Genomic DNA, 18,428 nt, shown 5'->3' with positions numbered 1-18,428 from the left:
GCTTCTGTAACCTGTGTGAAAATCAAGCTGTGTTTTTTCATTTGCTTGCTATGTATCTTTTTTACCATTAACAATTTGTCATCACTCTTCAGGCTGCCCATGTGGTAGCAATGAACAAGGCAGTGGTGTGTGGCTTGTTCTTCAGTATGTGGGAAACAGCAAGCCACATGCAGTAAGAATTTGTTTCCAGGCCCTTTCAAAGAGACAGTCAAATACTCATCACGCTTTGTAATTTGCAGCCCCTTCAGAGGAAGTTCAGTGTCTAATTACCTGGCTTGGGGACACAACCAGTGGACTGAATTTTGTGCGGCTAAAGCAGCTTTCAGGAAATGGCCTAACACTTACCCTGGAGTCAAATTATTAAATTCTGAAATTCTCTTTTTCCTCCTAATCCTACTTAGTCTTTGACTGTGGCCAAGCAGCTCAGTGCCTCAGTTTCCTCATTTCTAATATGGGAATAATACCACTTCCTTCCAGCTAAGAGGGACATTTTGAACCTTAATTCACTAATGTTTACTAAGTACTTTGAGATCACTGAAGAAACAGTGCAATGTAAGTCCAGAGAACTTCTTTATTTCAAAATAAAGGGTCCAGGTGAAGCCTCTTCTTAAATTATGCATATCACTTTCAAATATGGACTGGTAAATGTCCTTTGTGCTCCTAACTCTCTTTCTGACTGTAGAGTTCATTAGCAACTTGCTAAAATCTATGCTTCAAGACACAGATGATGTTATTATTTAAAATGAATGTTTTCTGTTACAGATATTTTCCAACGATGGTCAGTTCAAGAGCCGTTTTGGCATACGAGGAAGGTCTCCCGGCCAGTTGCAGCGGCCAACAGGAGTGGCTGTGCATCCCAGTGGTGACATCATTATTGCAGATTATGATAACAAATGGGTTAGCATATTCTCATCAGATGGAAAATTTAAGGTATGAATTACCATGGGAACTCTACAGAGCTTTCTCTATCTTACATAGGAATGCAAAGTAATGTTGGTTTCTTTTTTTGTCCAGAAACTACATATTTTGGTTGTAACTTAGTCCAAATTCCATTGTTGTGATGACACAGCCATGTTGTGTAATTAATAGGAGGAGGTCACAGCTGTGATGCTTATGCTTTACCAAATAGAGATGATAGGTTCCATTTTACAGGTCTACATACTACATGCTTAAATGCCTTTCCATAACTTGTAGTCAGGGATAGCTAAAGTAATCAAGTTTAGTTGGACTAGCTCATCAACCTTCATATCGTTAGTATTCTCCTTATACAGGAAGGTGTGTGTATATATGCATATACACACAGACAGACTAAAAACTTATGAGGAGGACATAAGGTTCTCCAGTGACAATGAAAAATAAGGTAGCAGACTGATGATGACTTTCTCTGTTTACTCCGTATGTACTAGCAAATCAAGTGTATAATTCATGTATGATCCTGTTGGTAATAAATGCAAGGAAGGGCAACCCAGGATGTTGTTCCAGTGAGCTACAGCATAGACAGGAGTGTTTTAGGTGGAGTGATGTGCATTGGAAAAACTGAAAGGCAGTAATAATGTCTTAGGTTTCAGGAATCAGAAGTTCTGAAGAAAAGTGCTCCTCATTTTCATAGCAACTCTGATCCCTTTAATAGGAGTAAAATAAGAAGGCAGCTACTACACTACACTGATGCTTGACAACCTGCAATACTTATTTTGTTTGGGTTCAGGTGCAATTCCAGAGAGAATCAGAGGCTGTCTTCCTTTGATGTGTTCTCTGAATGCATGTCACTGAGGCTGGCGATGCACACCAGAAATAGTCACCTACAGGAGAGCTTAGCAGTATACACCATTCAGTGAGATAAAGGTCCTGCAGGGAAATTGCTACCATAGTTACTTAGTTCTACAGTCTTGCATTGGAGCAAAATTGTCTGTTTGGCTAATTCTCTGGAAGCCTAATGAAGAAAAAGCTCAGGCCCAGAGCTGCTCACATGTGTACTAAGAAACGGCCTTCCTTTGAGTAGGCTTTGCAAAGTGACAAATGCCATAGCAAATAGGCAATTGTGCTTGCGTAGTCCTCAGTGACCTCCATCTGGGAAACAGACATGTATGTTTTTAAAAGTATCCAGATCCTCTGTAGACCTGAAGCTAAACCAAAGCAATGCTAATATACAATGCAAGTGTCAAGAAAATACAAATCACTTGCATTTGAAGAGAATATGTGATTTTCCTTGTCAAGCGTCAAGTAGTTTTGAAAATGTACAGCTACACAGGAAAACGTTGGTTTTGGCTAAGTGCTTGAATGAAATGAAAGCAGCAAAACAAAACCAAAGAAAGATGTGATTTAGTTAAGAATCTAAATACCCTGAGTAAGCCAAGTGTGTTTTAAATAATTATTAACATCTTTGTTGTGAACTGGCTTGATCTGGACACAGAGCATGGAGAGCTTATTTTCCTTCCTTCCGAAGACATGAATTTATCCAGCATTTTGGATGGTTCCAGCTCTGGAGAAAAAAGACATGGCTTTGGAGAAGCCAGGATTTATGTGGTATACACTATCAGCAGGGAGGCAGGTATTAAAAAGAATAGATTATTAATGTAGTTCCTGTGACCTGGGGCCTAGCTTTGTTTTTAGTCAATGCTTTTGTTGGATTGCAAGAGCTGTGTAAAGCTGGCAATGTTTGTGTGGTTAATTCAAGTTAATGCAGTGGACTTTATAGTTCCTGAGACTAGACAGAAAAGAGAGATGAAACATCAATGATCTAAAGGACTATTATTAGATTGAATGCAGCAGGTTATACTTAGGGGAGAAAAAATATACAAATGTTTTGTAGAAGCATTTTACATATGGAGGGCAGGCATAATCGTTCAGTTGAAACACAGGATGTGGATATAACAGATCTAGCATGTGGGAATCTGGCCAAAGCCTTGTAATATCTTGTGTGCTGGCACTGGTAATTCTTACAGTGACTTTGTCAGATTAAATTGTGCAACACTTGCTAAGATACACAGAGAGAGAGATAAAAGGTATAATGGTGTTTCTCTTCAAAGGACTGTGCCGGCAAGCCATTGTATATGATCTCTGATGCAGGCAGTCTGCTAGTTGTTAACTTGGCATTATCGGGGACTATTCTGAACTTAACCTAGCTATTTTGGGGTATTTTTTTTGTCTCTCTCTTTTTCTATATCTACTTACACCTACTCTGCCTTAGCAGCATTTCAATAGTCATGTGAGCCAGAAGACAAATTTCCCCTGGAGCCAGGCCCAAGCATCTCCCTGGTACAGCACAGGGCTGGCTTACCCCAGTAACCTCTGCTGCCAGGCAGAAACGTGTCACCTTCTTCAGTTGCTGGTAGCAACAGAAACAGAGCTCAGTTTTCTGAGGCTGTAAAACTTGCACAGTGCAGAGGTGGGCAAACCCCAATCTGAGGTTACATCAAAATATGAGCCTCTTAATGAGTCTGTGTTATCCTGTGAATTATAAAGCCTCAGATGGGGTCTTAGCATTTGAAGCTTCTGTTACTGCCTGTGCCACAGGTCTCGCAGGTGGCTAGTGATCTTCCATGTCACTTCCCAGTGCTCTATTTTCCTTATCTATAAAAGGCAGGTAACAGTGTTGGGGTTTCCTCTGTAAATTACTCTGAAATTGTTTAAGAAAACTGCTCTAGATGACATATTGCTAGGCCAAGGAGAGAACACAGGGTGAAGCAGCAGCAGGAGCTTCTGTGTCAGTGGTGATATTCAAACCTAGTGAAGGAACTGGAGAACAGAGCCAAGAAAATGATTCTTGGACTTCTGAGAAATACTTTCTTTCTAGTCTTGAAGGGTTAGATAGCTCGTTATTAGTCAAACAGGGCTGCAAGTCAAGATCAGGTTTAAATGAGTGGGAAAAGAGGAAATGTTTTCTCTGACAGAAAATTCTTCTTGTCTCATTAGAAGAATTAAGGAAGATGGTTGTAGCTGATTGTCATGTTCAGATAGGAAAATGGAGTATGGTTAAGTGGTTACAGTTGAATTAAGACAGTTGTATAAATGATAAAGCCATTTATTGTGTGACACTTCAGTGTGTGACAAAGCTGTATCCTTGTATTAGGGAAGTTCTCAAATAGGAAAAGATGGTATGTTGAAAGTCTGTAAATTAATTCCAGACAATCATGAACCTTCCAGGCAGCAACAAGATTGGTGGAGTTAAAGCCCTAACACATTTATTTCTACAGTGAAAAAGTCTTTATAAATCTTTATAGAGGCTAGCTGACTTCTTTACCTCTAGCAATATTACAGTAGAATGTTTTCTACCTCAGTAGGGTGGCTTTATAAACACATATTTGAAAACCAGTCTAAATTAATACAACCCTCTAAAATAAGGGACATAATGTCCTTGACTGAATTCAGTTAAACACATTACTTGTATTAAGGGTTCAGATGATTCATTATACTTTTCTCATTTCTAATGGCAGAAAAGTCTGAAAATACATCCATTCATACACTTAACAGGAATGACTGAGTTTCATAATGTTCTGTTCTGAATAATCAAACCTATAATTCTAAGAAACCTTCTGAAATAAAAATATACAAAGCGCATGTTCAGCCAGACCCAGTAATGTGTCATCAGCGTATTTTGATCTAAACTGGAAACACAGATTTTTGGTAAGAAGCACTGCAAAGTCTAGCTGGGCTTAATTTATTGCTGCCTGCAAATTATATATGAAATTCTGGTCCAAGAATGGTGATTTTTATTACTCTTCTCAGCACTGAGTACCCATTAACATAGTACATGATTTATTCATTACTTTTTTCCATATGTATTGACACTTTACTCATGAGACTGAGTCATAGGAATCCTGGAAGTAAGGAGGTGGTGCAATGCACAAGCAGACAAACACAGAGGCATCCCAGAGGAAAAAAAGGAATATGACTTAATCACACCAAAGGAAATAAATCTACTGATTTGCATTAGTTTATGGTTTTGCTGCTTTGTTGTTATGCATACCTGAATACATTTTGTAGGCTTGCTCATATCTTTCCCCTGGTGAACACACAGTCATTTTTAATAGTTTTCCCTGGGGATATTTTAGCATGATTTAACTAGGTGGGCTTTTCCTAAATATTTAGCATTTTATAACAGCGTATGTACCTGAACATAAACCAGATACATGATCATTGCATATTGGCTAAGCATAGTTTTGAAGCTGCAAGATTTACTCCTTGGAGTTTTCTTCATTTGAGACTGAAAGATGTTTTGTAGTAATGCTGGCGAATTTGTACCTGACAGCATCAGGGAACTTAGATGGCTTTAGTTTGGGATCCCTTCTATTTTTACCTTCAACCCCACCCATGAGAATGTACTGTGGAATAGGAGCATGGGATTTACTAAGGTTAGTTGAGCTCTTTCAGATATCAACATGGATGTTTGCTTTGAAAACATTAGCGAATTGAGGGAAATGAGTCATGTTATGCATCTTCTCTGTGCCCTGTAATCTGTCTCACCTTGATAGTCAAAGACTAACAGAGTTTCAGCTGCTCCTCATCACTTGCAAGAGGAAAGGAATAGGGGTAGAAAAGTCAGAAGCATTGCCTATTCTAGGTGGTGATCTGTTCCACCCTGCAAAGGCAGTGAGGTCAAAGATGGTCCTGTTTCCTAAAGAAGATATCTTAGTATCTACTTCATTTAAATTCTGATGGAAACAGGAAATTATGTTCTCCACCAAGGAGATCCTAGAGTCATAGAATACCAGCCTGGAAAAAACCTCAAGGATCATCTGGTCCAACTTTCAGGTGAAGCATGCCCTAGACTAGATGTCCCAGCATCCTGTCCAGCTGAATCTTAAAGGTGTCCACTGTTGGGTATCCCACCACTTCCCTGAGGAGATTATTCCAATGGTTCATTCTTCTCATTGTGAAAAATTTTCCTCTTGTGTCCAGATGGAATCTCCCCAGCAGGAGCTTGTATGTATTAGCCCTTGTATTTTCCATGTGACTCCTTATAAAAAGGGAGTCTCCATCTTCTTTGTAGTCACCCTTTAAATACTGGGATATGGTAATAAGCTGTTCTTTTTCGGAGCCTTCTTTTCTCTATGCTGAACAAATCCTGTTCTCTCAGCCTTTCCTCATACAGCAGGCTTCCCAGTGCTCAGTTCATCTTTGTGGCCCTTCTCTGGACCAGCTCCAACCTGTCCACATCTTTTTTTGCTTAGCAGGGACTAAAACTGAACACAGTATTCCAGCACTGAGTAGAGTGGGAAGATGGCTTCTTTATCTCTGTTGATGTAACCCAGCATCCTATTAGCTTTCTTTACCACACCAGCACACTTTTTACTCACATTGAGCTTGTTGTTCACCAGGACCTCCAGGTTGATTTCCAGAGAGCTGCCCCCCAGCTGGGCAGACCCCAGCCTGTGCTGCACTCCTCAGTTGTGTTTTTCCAGGTGCAAGACCTTACACTTGTCCTTGTTGAACTTCATCAGGTTCTTGTTAGCCCACTCTTCCAGCCTACCGAGGTCTTGTGGCAGGGTGGCTCTCCCTTCGAAATTGTCCACTTCCCCAGTCAGTCTGGTATTACTGGCAAACTTCATCATTTGATCCCATCATCCAGATCACTTATGAAGACATTGATGGGCCCAGTATCAGTCCCTGGGTTACCAGGTTACCAGCTGGAAAAGGAGTAATTCACCACCACCCTCTGGTCAGCCAACTTCCCATCCACCACACAGACCATTTGTCAAGACTAACATGTCAGTTTCTCCAGGAGGAAGCTGTGGGAAACTACCAAAAGCCTTAGTGAAATCCAGGTAGATCATTTCTACTGCCTGCCCCAAATCAACTGACATTGCTTTTCTTATGAGTTGTGTATTTGGACTCAAGTTGCCGAGTTGGCAGATTTTCCACTCTAGAATGGACATACAGAAAGCAGTCTATTTTCAATGAATAAAAAAAAATAAAGTCTACAATAAAAGCTAATAAAAACAATCACTTTATTCTGGGACACTTTTGATGACAAAAATGTCTCTCCATCCCACTGTGAGCACGTAATGCAATCTTTGAACTGTACTAACTTATTTCTATCACGCCAAAATATTTTCCTGTTTTGTGTTTTCCCTTTTAGGCCAAAATTGGGTCTGGAAAGCTCATGGGCCCTAAAGGTGTTTCTGTGGATCGCAATGGACACATCATTGTAGTGGACAATAAAGCATGCTGTGTCTTCATCTTCCAGCCAAACGGGAAAATAGTGACCAGGTTTGGCAGTCGAGGAAACGGTGACAAGCAGTTTGCAGGTACACTTGATGGTAATATGTAAATCCCCTTTTCTTGCCTCTTCTGCTCACATCTGCATGATGTTTGAGCACGTTGAAGACACTATATCCTACTTATTTTTCCTGGGGGAGAAAAGTTCTACTAAACATACAGCTCCTGTTCACCTCACCTTTTAATTGATAGGGAAGACAGCAACATCTGTTCTGCAAACAGAGCTGTAACCAGATTGTTTTATCTACCTCCCCATGCCTGGAAGCAGTCTGGATCAGTGACCCAAGAAAGACTGATCTTAACTAGTATTTTATAAATGCTTTGTAATGCCCACATGCAGCTGCTCATGATAATAAACTACACAGTGCTTTGTGTTTCCAGTGATCAGATACACATTAACCAGTGCCCTACGTGTTATCTTCCCATTAGAAAATTAGTGTAATGAAGTAGTGTTCAGACTGAGATCAGGAAGACACAGTTATGCAAATACAAAATGGTAGGAAAAGGCATACTGAGCTTTTTAAAACATGAAATTAAATTACTCCCAACTTGAAACTGATATTCTCAACTTGGCTATTACTGCTCAGAAGCCAAATACAATATTCTGGCAGTCTGAATAACCTTTTTAATTAAGAAAACATTTTGATTTAGTGTTGTTATTGTTTATATTTGTTTCTTCTTTTGCATTGCAGGTCCTCATTTTGCAGCTGTAAACAGCAACAATGAAATCATCATTACAGATTTCCATAACCACTCTGTCAAGGTACTGTCAATTAATGGCAACTCTGAAAGCTTTTTACTTTATCCTGGTACTTTCATGGGGAAAATAAAGTATTGCTAAAACCAAAGATATCACACTGTATGTATGATGTCTGATACAACAACTGCACATTCAGAGACCTTCGCATGCAGTGCATTACTTAATAATGATCTGTTGCCTTTGGTGCCACTATAATGTTCTCTAATTCAGTTGCATAAACACAAGTTGTACCTGAGATAAATAATATCAATTTAGTTATTAGCTCTCTGCCAAATCTGTTATTTATCCTATATATATTCTATATTCTTTCCTATTTTAAGTAAGTCTGGTAACTGCTTTTGAATTTCCCAGCAAAAGCTTCCCACATTTCTAATTGAATAAAAGTATAACAAAGTACCTGGCAATCCTTAATTCCATACCTGTTAAACAGCCATGGTAAGATGGGGTGGTATATTTGTTTGTCTCAATAATAAATCAATGCAAGGATACAGGTCACACGGTGGAAGAAGTATATAAAGAGCTATAGGCCATATCAGAAATTGCTCACCTTTGCATGTATGTTTGCAGGCCATGACACTCACTTTCAGTCACTTTCCATGCTCTATTTTCCTCCCTCAACACACAGCAGCAACAGGAGGACACAGGCAGCAGAACGCTGTCCTGTCCCTGTTCTCAGGCCAGGTGCACCGGTCCCATACACCAAGGAGATCTCAGCCATTAAACTTAATGGTTGTCTGTTCTGATTTAACACAATCAGAGGATGATTCTGATTTAGACCTCAGCCCAGTTCTTCACCAGAAAGAGGAAATCACTGTCAGAGGTGGTGCTGAATCATCTAGCTTTTGAATAGCAACTTTGCTTTTGTATCCTTCTGGAATTAGAGGAGAATTAGAGGAGAAATAGTAGCTCATGGTTTGGATTACAACAAAGAAACTAAGCCTGCTGCAGGAGCCCTAAAACAGATTGTTCCTGTGGTTTAGCAGCAGGAGGCTTATGGCTCCCATAAATTACCCCTCCACCAGCAGGGCTTGCCCTGGTAACAAGAACGCTGGAGAGAGTTAACAAGGAAAACCTAAAATGAAAAAAAAAATAAGTGAAGAGATGTAAGAAGTGTGACATCTTAGCAAATTTCTAATTATTGCATTCTTAATGAGAACAGAGCGTTTCCATCTGTCTCCAATGTGAGTCAATGGGATAAAAATGTTGGTTGTTACAGTTGGGTACTAACAAACAGGAAAAGATTATTATGTTTGCAGTGTCCTCTAAATCAGTACAGATAATTGTTGACATTCCGGAGAGTCATTTATAGTCTGGGTGATGCTGTTATCTTTTATTAGATGGTGAAGAGGAAAGAGTATATTTTGTTTTAAATAATAAATAAGTTTATAAAGAAATCAATTTCACTCTTATGGGTCCCAAAGGTCTTCCTGCTGCCTGTGTCTTGAATTGTCACCCAGCAACATTACCCTCCCTTTCCCATCAATCTTCAAGCACATCCCTTCCTTCAGGCATATTCTATGGAAAATCCTACTCAGTGTAGGCTTCTCTCATTCCGTCTCTCACCATCCCCACTTACAGGCAGAGAGGAATACATCATTGCCTGATTTTTTCAATTAGTTGACTTTTTTCTACTTCCTTTAATCATCTGAGGCACCAAGCTGGTACTTCATTCATTTCTTCCACCATATGCCTTTTTTCTGTTCACTGTGGGTGTTCAAGAACAGGATGATTTCCTCACATCTTGCACCTCATTAGCACTACAGTGTGCACTTGGCACTTGTTGGGTCTTTGCATTTTCTTGTGCAAGCCACAGCTGGGATCTAAGAATGTTATTGGACCTTCGGCACAGCTGGGCCTGAGTCCAAGATGGACCAAAATAAATAGAGATTGCATGGTACTATGTAAATGACACATCCTGTATCTCACTTGGTCCCACTGGTGCATCCAGGTGACTGTCAGAATAGTTATCGACTGGTTCCATCTTTCTGCTGTCTAAACCTGTTATCATCACAGAGAATTCAGTTACTAAACTGTCTGTACAGAGAGCAGCATGCCATGATTCTCAATATGTGTTAATTATTGAAGTCAGAGTGCATCTGTTCAGTTGTGCTTCTGTAGGACTGACTCTCAGTGCCATATCTGTACTCAGCTCCTCTTAATTCAAGATGCACAAGCTGTTAGAAGGGCTCCTGGGGCCCTCCCCTCTGTGTCTGAGCTGAATCAGATCTTAAATGAAAAGGGAAATACTGTCTGGTGTAATGGAGTTGGACAGAGAGATGGGCACCTTATGTGTGTGTGTGTAGGGGCTGTGTTGCTGGGAGCTCTTCAGTTCCTAGGTTTGTATTTGATATGTCATACACAGGTTTTTGTTTTAACCCATACAGGTATTTAACCAGGAGGGAGAATTCATACTGAAGTTTGGGTCAAATGGAGAAGGAAATGGACAATTTAATGCACCAACTGGAGTAGCTGTAGATTCCAATGGAAATATTATTGTAGCAGATTGGGGAAACAGCCGAATACAGGTAGAAATTTCTGTATTTCAATGGTGCTTGATTAAGAAAACCAATGGATTGATAACTCTGGCTACTGAAGTCTTAAGACTTCCCAAGAACCAAGATGATAGCATTTGAAGTGATGTGTTTTTCAAGACAGCTTTTTATATGCCTCATTGCTGGTCTGTCCACACTTAGAACCGGGGGTGTCAGATGACTTTCCAGTGTGAGTGCTAGTAATTCGGATGATTACTCTGACCAAGGCTTTTGAATCCAAGTAGCTCCCCAAAAACTATTTGATGATTTAGAAGACTTGCAAGCATTGCTGAGATGATAGTAATTTATAATCACCATAACAGAAGATTGGAGACATGGTGGAAAACATGAAAAAGCAAACGATCTGGATGGACCCTGGGGCAAATGATTTTTATAATCTTTATTAAATGTGGAGAAAATATTCTGGTTTTGATTTATGAGACTTATGCTCGTTTTATCTTTCAAGTGCTAATCACAAAGCCTGTCTACTTCCCAAGGAATATCTAATAAATAACTAGTTGTATGTATTATTTTCACTGAATATAAAAATAAGCAAGCTGCTTATGAGTTGTTCTCAGAAAGCACTGTCAACAGTGCAAACAAATTCCTGGTTTTCTCTGTGTGGGAACCCAAGAGTTGTGCTAGCCACAGTACTAATACTTGTTAGGAAAGTAAGGTGTTTGTTGAGTCCCTGATTGAGTTTGATTTATTGTAGTTGACTATTTTTAGAGCAAGGAAAAGCTGAGATGCTATTATTATTTCATTGCATGTTTAATTCTTGCCAAAGATTTTGGAAGCTTTAATTAGTTCTTTTTAATAAGAAAATATTTGAATACAAGAATATAAACTTGTATATTATGAAAATAACAAATCTGATCCTGCCTTTATTTATTCAAGTGTATTTCAACCATTTCAGAAATGAGAAGTATAATAGTATAATTGACAGCAGATTTGTGTCCTCTATTGTTCTTTTTTTATTCATAACATTTATTCTGTGCTTTCTCACCCTCAAAGGTTTTTGATGGAAGTGGATCATTTTTATCCTACATTAACACCTCTGCTGACCCACTTTATGGCCCTCAAGGTCTTGCCCTTACTTCGGATGGCCATGTCGTAGTTGCAGACTCTGGAAATCACTGCTTCAAGGTCTATCGATACTTACAGTAGCAATGAGCTCTGGAGCTGGATATTCGTCCATCCTTAAGAAAAGACTGATACTAGAGATCCAATGCAGGATGTCTCCTACTTTGAGTTCCTTTTTAATAATGAGGGAGTCTCTTATGGACTTCTTGTGTTAATTTCCAAACTTACCTTGTTTACATAGGTCTTGCACCTCTTATGTTACTCACTGAACTTTTTGTTGCAAGGGTTAATACAGAAAATACTCTTTAACTGAATTAATAAAGACAATGGGATATTAAACACAAACTGCAACTTATGGAACTGGAATTAACTATTAGGCAAAAATGAGAAAAATTTGGGAAAAGTCTCCAAAGCTTTTTGAAGACTGCGAAGGGTAGCTCCTGCTCAGAGCTTCCAAATTTGAAGAAGTATCATTGTTATGCATTATTTATCCCAGACATAATCCTGGGAATCTTCTAGATCTCATTATCATGGTAGGTATTACACTTTAACATTCTTCTGTCTTACTATCTGTAACAAGTAGGTCCTTTTAGTATAAGGTTAAGTCTCACAAAATCCTTCTAGCTCTAGCTGTCAGACCTAACACAGCTCAACGTTTAGCACTATGAGAATCAATGCAAATTCCTTACTCATGTGGGATTAATGAAGGATTGTTTCATGTGCTTGTTTTCACTCTTCCTCTTGCTCAATGTGCTGGAAGTTCTTTGCAGAGACCTGACATTTCTAAAGCTCTGGAAAAACTTAACTGTAGTGATACATTAGTGAGAACTGAATTTCTGTGTAATGACAGACCTTTTGACACCAAACTAGTTTATTAGGATCAGGGTTATTACAATGTCAACTCAATTAACCTCATGTGTGCCACTCTTTTGTATGTGTTCATTGCCATGTTTCCTTAAGGCAATTCATTGTATTAACCAATAAAATAAAATGCAGCATCACACAGGACAGAAAGCCAGAGAGGTACCCCTATGGAGGACCTACGTTATACAACCAAAGGAACTGTGGTAAACAGAGGTTGTATAGGAAAGCCAAGGGTTACCAAAGCTATTTGTTTTTACATGAGAAAAAATACATCGCAAATAAGAATGAATTTGAACCAATTCCTGAAGTCCTTCATCAAAGGGAATTTTGTTAGAGGAGAAAATAAGGACTATGAGATTTGTTCTGATTTGTTTGTATGTATGTATGTATGACTGATGGGCATAATAATAATAAAGAAGTAGCTTATTTCAGCAAACTGGAACATATATATGCCATTTGTAAATGGCAGTACTCTGAAAACAATGTCCCTCTTCCTTCCTGCCAGATCTCTCTATTGTGTCCTTTGTTGAAGTATTAATTTAACTGGAAATATTTACAATCATGGTTCTGTTTTTAATGTGTTTTTTTTAAAGTGTGAACTTGTCCTTTCTAAAGTAGCATTGGCTTTATTCTTATTTCTAAATCCAATGGTCAAAGAATTAATTATTACCATAACCTAATAAAGATAGAGTGGTGATCACTCTTAAACCTCATTTGAGGAGCTGTTGAGCTTGCTGCCAATGCCTACAATAGCCTGGGAAGTACTGTCTTTCTTTTCTCATTTTTAGGGTCTTGAAACAAAAGGGCATTGGGTCAGGAACAAGGGATTATTTTAAGCATGTTTGCAAAATGGAAAGAAACCTTTATTAAATTACTTGTTACAAGTATTTGTTATATTTCTGAAAGGTTAAGGTTGTTGTTTCAATGAATTTGAGGACAAAATAATGGTTTTTATGTAAAGATACATTTGATTTGTAAAAATGCAGACCCCAAGGTTCTTAAATGTGGAGTTTGTCTGGTTTTAATTATAGTTTCTTAAAGATATTTCCTCTTCTTTCCCTTGTTTATTTTTTGCACATAGAGTCAATTTACAAATTTGCATGCAAAGATAACTTTCCTTATTTCATTGGAATAAATATTTCATGCATAAGGTTTAAGGTTTGGACTACATAATGCAGCTAAGAAACTGGTGGTTACATTTTTGAATTGTTGAAACTCAAGCTTGTTATTACCAAGAGAACAAAATATCCTCTGCTTGAACTGAGTTTGTCCTAAAATTCTGAAGACTGTATCTCAGTCATTACACAATAAACTGTCCTATCAAAATTTAACAAAGTTGTAGACCAAATTTTCTGATGATCAAGTAATTTTCTTCTAAGTGTCCTTATAAGAAACTTTCTGGCAAATGAACAATTTCTGACATTGGAATGCCTTTAAATGGCAAATTTATCAATGAAGAAAAGGTTTGTATAATTTTAACTGTATTTATTAGGAGAGAAGAGGTTGAATGGGTTCATTGAGATAAAAAGAAAATGAGAAATGTGCTGTTGCTGTTAGTTATGGGTAATATTAATCAAATGTCATTTTACTAATCTTGCAAGGTTTCCACTCAAGAAAAACTTGCTGAATCCCTCTGTCGCCAGGAACTCTGAGAGCACAGAAATCAAACCCTAACCTACTTATCAAAACATAAGACTTATTCTATTTAATGTAAACACTTTTCTTCAAAAGATTTCCAGTCCCCTTGACTCGGTATTGTTTACCGGGATTTTATATAACCTATGTCAATCATGTGCATCCTTATGAAGTATGGAATTCTGCACACAACCCCCTCACAACCCAGCTAACAGCTATTAGGTATGATGTTTTTTTTTCTTAAGACTGAATAGTCTTTTGGGTTTTCAGACAGTATCACCAGAGCAGCACTTACTGCACCTGAAAAATGTCACTAATTGTGAGTTCCTTCTGATAGCAAATGCTGCCAACTACACTTTCAAATTCAGTGGCATAGGGTATTCATTTCCAAAGTCTGACCTTATCTGCCTGGCACCAGGAAGCAGAGAAACACATTGCTTTTACGGTGTGCTTCTGAAGCTAACTTAGCTAAAATGCTTGGCTTACAAAGCTTACAAAGAGCAACCAACGCAGAAATTCTGTTCTAAAAATCTGCCAGATTTTGTTTTTCTCATCCAACTAAGTGAACAGCAAAATTGCACTACTTATTTTGCTGAGTTGCTACCATTTATTAAAGGTTTATAGGCATTTTCCTGCCAGATTTCAGGTATAACCAAATGTTCCCTTGACTCCCCTGGAATGCTAATTGACTAGCAGCACAGCATGAATGGTGAAAGTATGTGCTTCATTTAACTAATCGTCAACCCAGAAGTAATCTCAGAAGGTTATCAGATCTTGTGTAATTTGGAGCATTTTAGGACAAACTAGCCAACTGTACCTTCATTGTTTTGTGAATAGAATAACAGGATCTGTTCAGATAAATCCAATATAAGCAGTAGGGGATTTTTACATATGCTAAACCAGCAGCAATGTAGCTGATGAAGGAAAGGAAAATGGTTTGGGCAAGCATTTGCCTAATGTAATGGGAGAGTGATTTATTAGGAAATGCTCTTCCGTTCTGTAAAAGCTAGAGGGCTTTCAATTTTATGTCAATATTTTTTATAACTAAGGATCTAGTGTTGCCATAATGAGAACTATAAGTGCCCAATATGTTGTATTTGCTATAAAACAATTACTTTCAGTTGTGGGTGACAGCTAGTTACGAAATCACGATGTACACTGAAAATTTTCTTCAAGAACTGTGAGCAGCAATTGTTTTGGCCTGTTTGTGGAGAGTGCGCGGAAGGTATCTGTGCTATGGAGTAGGAAGATTCCTAACGGGTTGTGTTATTTCTGATGAATGTACAGCACTTTCAGTTGATGTTTGTGAGCAACACAGCCTTAACCCTGACACTTTTGCTTTGGCTTTATGACATGGGAATGTTCCCTAAGCTGCACAGTATGGGGCAGTAGCCCCTGTTCGAAACCTCTACCAGTTGATGACGCTGCAGTTTCCCACTTCTGGGAATGAGTCTGTCTATTTTTTTTTAAAGGTTTTGTTACATTCCATCTTTGTAAGTCAATCTCGTATGTTCTGTGTACATGTAAGCCTTGCACTCTCTTGACACAATGAAATGTTCTTCTCACTTGTTCTTTCTGTTGTTTTTGTTTTGTTGTTTGGGGTTTTTTTAATTCCTGTGAGGCTAAATACAAACTTTGTCTCCTTAAGGTCAAGGATGAAAGATGCACATCAAAGTGTTTATGTGTGTGTGTGTGCGCGTGTGTGTAGCTTTAGCTTCTTGTGTGCCACAGTATTCTTGATGCTTTAGCTGATGATTAAAAAGAATTACTCTGTCTTGGAAATGTAGGAAAACCAGAGTCAAATGTGTACCTTTACCACGCACAAAACTTTCAAACAATAAAAATAAAGCTTGTATCCTCTGTTATTTTCATGGCTGAGGATTTATTTTTCACATGTCTCATACTCACTGTCCCCAAAAATAGCCCCATAATGCAGGAAGATAGGATGAGAATGAAATGAAGCAGCAGATGCTGCAGAGACTGACCTGTGTGGGATACTCATGGATCGTACTGCTTCCTGATACCCAGCCTCATCCCACCAGAGCCTGCTTGGACCTAAGAGAAGGTGGTATCACCTCCCATGGGTGAGCATCTCCTAGAGCTCTCCCTGTCCTCCATCCTCAAGCTCTATTGAACCTTTTGCTGTCAGTCATATAGATGATGTGGGAGGTAGCCACAAGACACAAAATGTTTGTTATTACTCTTCTGGAAATAAACTGATCTGCTGTTCAAATTGAATTCTTCCCTTCTGCTGAAAAATTAGCTCATGTAATTAAAGACTACGCTATGGTGCATATATGTGAAAGGAGCAAACTTAGAAGTAGGACAATTTTAATTCTCCTACTTCCCAACCTTCCTGCCTGCCATTGCCGCTTTAATGTCCTCTCAAAACAGAATTTATGTACTAATTCAATTACAAGTTTGTAAGAGCAAAATGAAGGAGAGCACAAATTTCATCTCATCTAAGCATATTTTAACACTGACAAAGCAATGTATTTTCTCTGCCTCTGGAACAGAAAAAACCTGTTTTGGCCACTACTTAAAAGTCTCAGTGAGATACCTAGCATAGAAAATTTCAACCCAAACTGCTAAAGTTTAAGAAAATTGCAGTGAATAAGAACAGTCTTCTAACAGAAAAGCACAGTTAAGAGTCCCCCATACACAGTATTCCCATCTATTATCTCGATTTTATATTAATACTATATGATTAGCAGTTTTGTGAAATCCCACATTTAGACCTTCTAGATCCCATTAAGAATGTCCGAACTTTAAGTGTATTAGGAGTAGTTTAGTCCACTTTACCCTGGAATGAAAACTTACTGCCACACAACAAAGCAGGAGATACTCCTATATATTCTCCCTCTGTCTGGGACCTCTTCCACCCAATGGGCTTTCAAGCCAGCTAGTTTTGATCTGGTACTACGAAATCTGGGAGGTGTCAGGGAACCTCTTACTACAAAGTAAGTCGAGCCTAATTTTTTTGCCACGGAAGGGTTTACAGGCTGCCAGTGCACTTGGGACAGCTAAGTCTGGCTGTCCCCAGGGACATGGGCAGAAGAACTTGCTGAGTCTCCTGCCCCACTGTCACCCAAGAGCGTGACCTACTCTTTCAGAGGAGGATGTGCTGGGCTGGCTTGGTTGCTGTGATCACATTAAACTGGTGAGCCCAGGAATACCTGCCAACTGTGGGCCCACGTGTGTGAAGAGGCAAGACCTGGGTGTTTGCTGCCAGTCTACTTCCAGGTGTGATGGGGAGACAGGAGCAGTGCTGTGGCACACGCCCCAAGGCTGCTTCAGAGTGAGCGTCTCTCTGAAACCCCTTCCTCCATCTCCTCTTCCTCTTCTCCCAGCAGCATGTTCAGCTCCGACACCCACTTTCCCCTCACACATTGCTTGGAGAAAACTCACATTGCAACACGTGCTCAGCAAATGTGGTAGCAACCATTTGCTTGGCAGTGGTAAAGCAATGAGTGGAACCTGGTTTTATTTTGGCTGTGAAGGAGGAGGAAGGAGCTCATGTCCCAGGAGAGAGGAGGTAGTGGTGACAGGAGGAAAACAACTGCTACAGGGATCATGGGATCATGCTCACTTTGAGGGCTGACCAAAGGAAGGGAAAAGTGGGGGAATGGAATATGAGCCATAGCAACAGATGAGGAGGTGTGCCAGCAGATTTCACTGCCAGCTAGAAAGCTGAAAATGTGATGCACAAGAAACTGTGAAAGAAGGAGAAGCTTTGTGTTCTGTATGAGTAAGAAGCTTTGTATTAACAATGTCCTTTCTAACCTGCATTTCATTTTTAGTAATATACTGGCATGCACAATGAGGAAACGGACAATGTGCCAGGTCTGTGTGGAAGAGAACCCCAGGTTTCAGGAAAGGGGGCACCTTGCAAAGGTAACAAAGCACCCTCATGGGGACAGCCTGCATGTTTTGGCTCACATGTTTTCATCTGCTTGAATTTAAACTCTGGAATCAGTGTGGCAGATGCAAACCCATCACTGTTAAACTGCAGAGCAATTTCCAAAAACTGCTATAGCTGAAGGAAGGCAATTTACCTTAGCACAACTAATAATGAACTGGTAAGCAACTGAAGTCATTAATCACAGTCACAGACTGGTTTGGGCTTGAAGAGACCTCAAAGATCATCCAGTTCCAACTCCCTTTCCACGGGTAGGGACACCTACCACTAGACCAGATTGCTCAAAGCCCATCCAACCTGGCCCCTAGAACAGCCATGACAACAACCAACCGTTTCAAGCAGCACCAGATGTGCCCAGGTCATTTGCTTGCAGGGGCAGGTCCTGTTGCTCCTGTAATGGGCTAATCATACACAATAT

General features: G+C 39.4%; 1 protein-coding gene across 9 annotated transcripts in view; it reads left to right on the top strand.

Moving 5' to 3' along the window:
- TRIM2 (tripartite motif containing 2) overlaps positions 1-15,956 on the top strand; it is a 120,345-nt gene extending 104,389 nt beyond the window's left edge. For all 9 annotated transcript variants that reach the window (XM_031048758.2, XM_031048757.2, XM_031048756.2 and 6 more), the window contains 5 exons: positions 763-930; positions 7,079-7,247; positions 7,911-7,981; positions 10,363-10,503; positions 11,524-15,956. In XM_031048758.2, coding sequence (XP_030904618.1) covers positions 763-930; positions 7,079-7,247; positions 7,911-7,981; positions 10,363-10,503; positions 11,524-11,676 — 702 coding nt within the window. In that variant the 3' untranslated portion in view covers positions 11,677-15,956. The remainder of the gene's footprint in view (positions 1-762; positions 931-7,078; positions 7,248-7,910; positions 7,982-10,362; positions 10,504-11,523) is intronic.
- Positions 15,957-18,428: the final 2,472 nt, after the last annotated feature.

This window comes from Melopsittacus undulatus, chromosome 7, assembly GCF_012275295.1.
Source record: "Melopsittacus undulatus isolate bMelUnd1 chromosome 7, bMelUnd1.mat.Z, whole genome shotgun sequence".
Lineage (NCBI taxonomy): Eukaryota > Metazoa > Chordata > Aves > Psittaciformes > Psittaculidae > Melopsittacus > Melopsittacus undulatus.
Note: the sequence above shows the minus strand (reverse complement) of the source record. Positions and strands in the feature narration are given on the sequence as shown.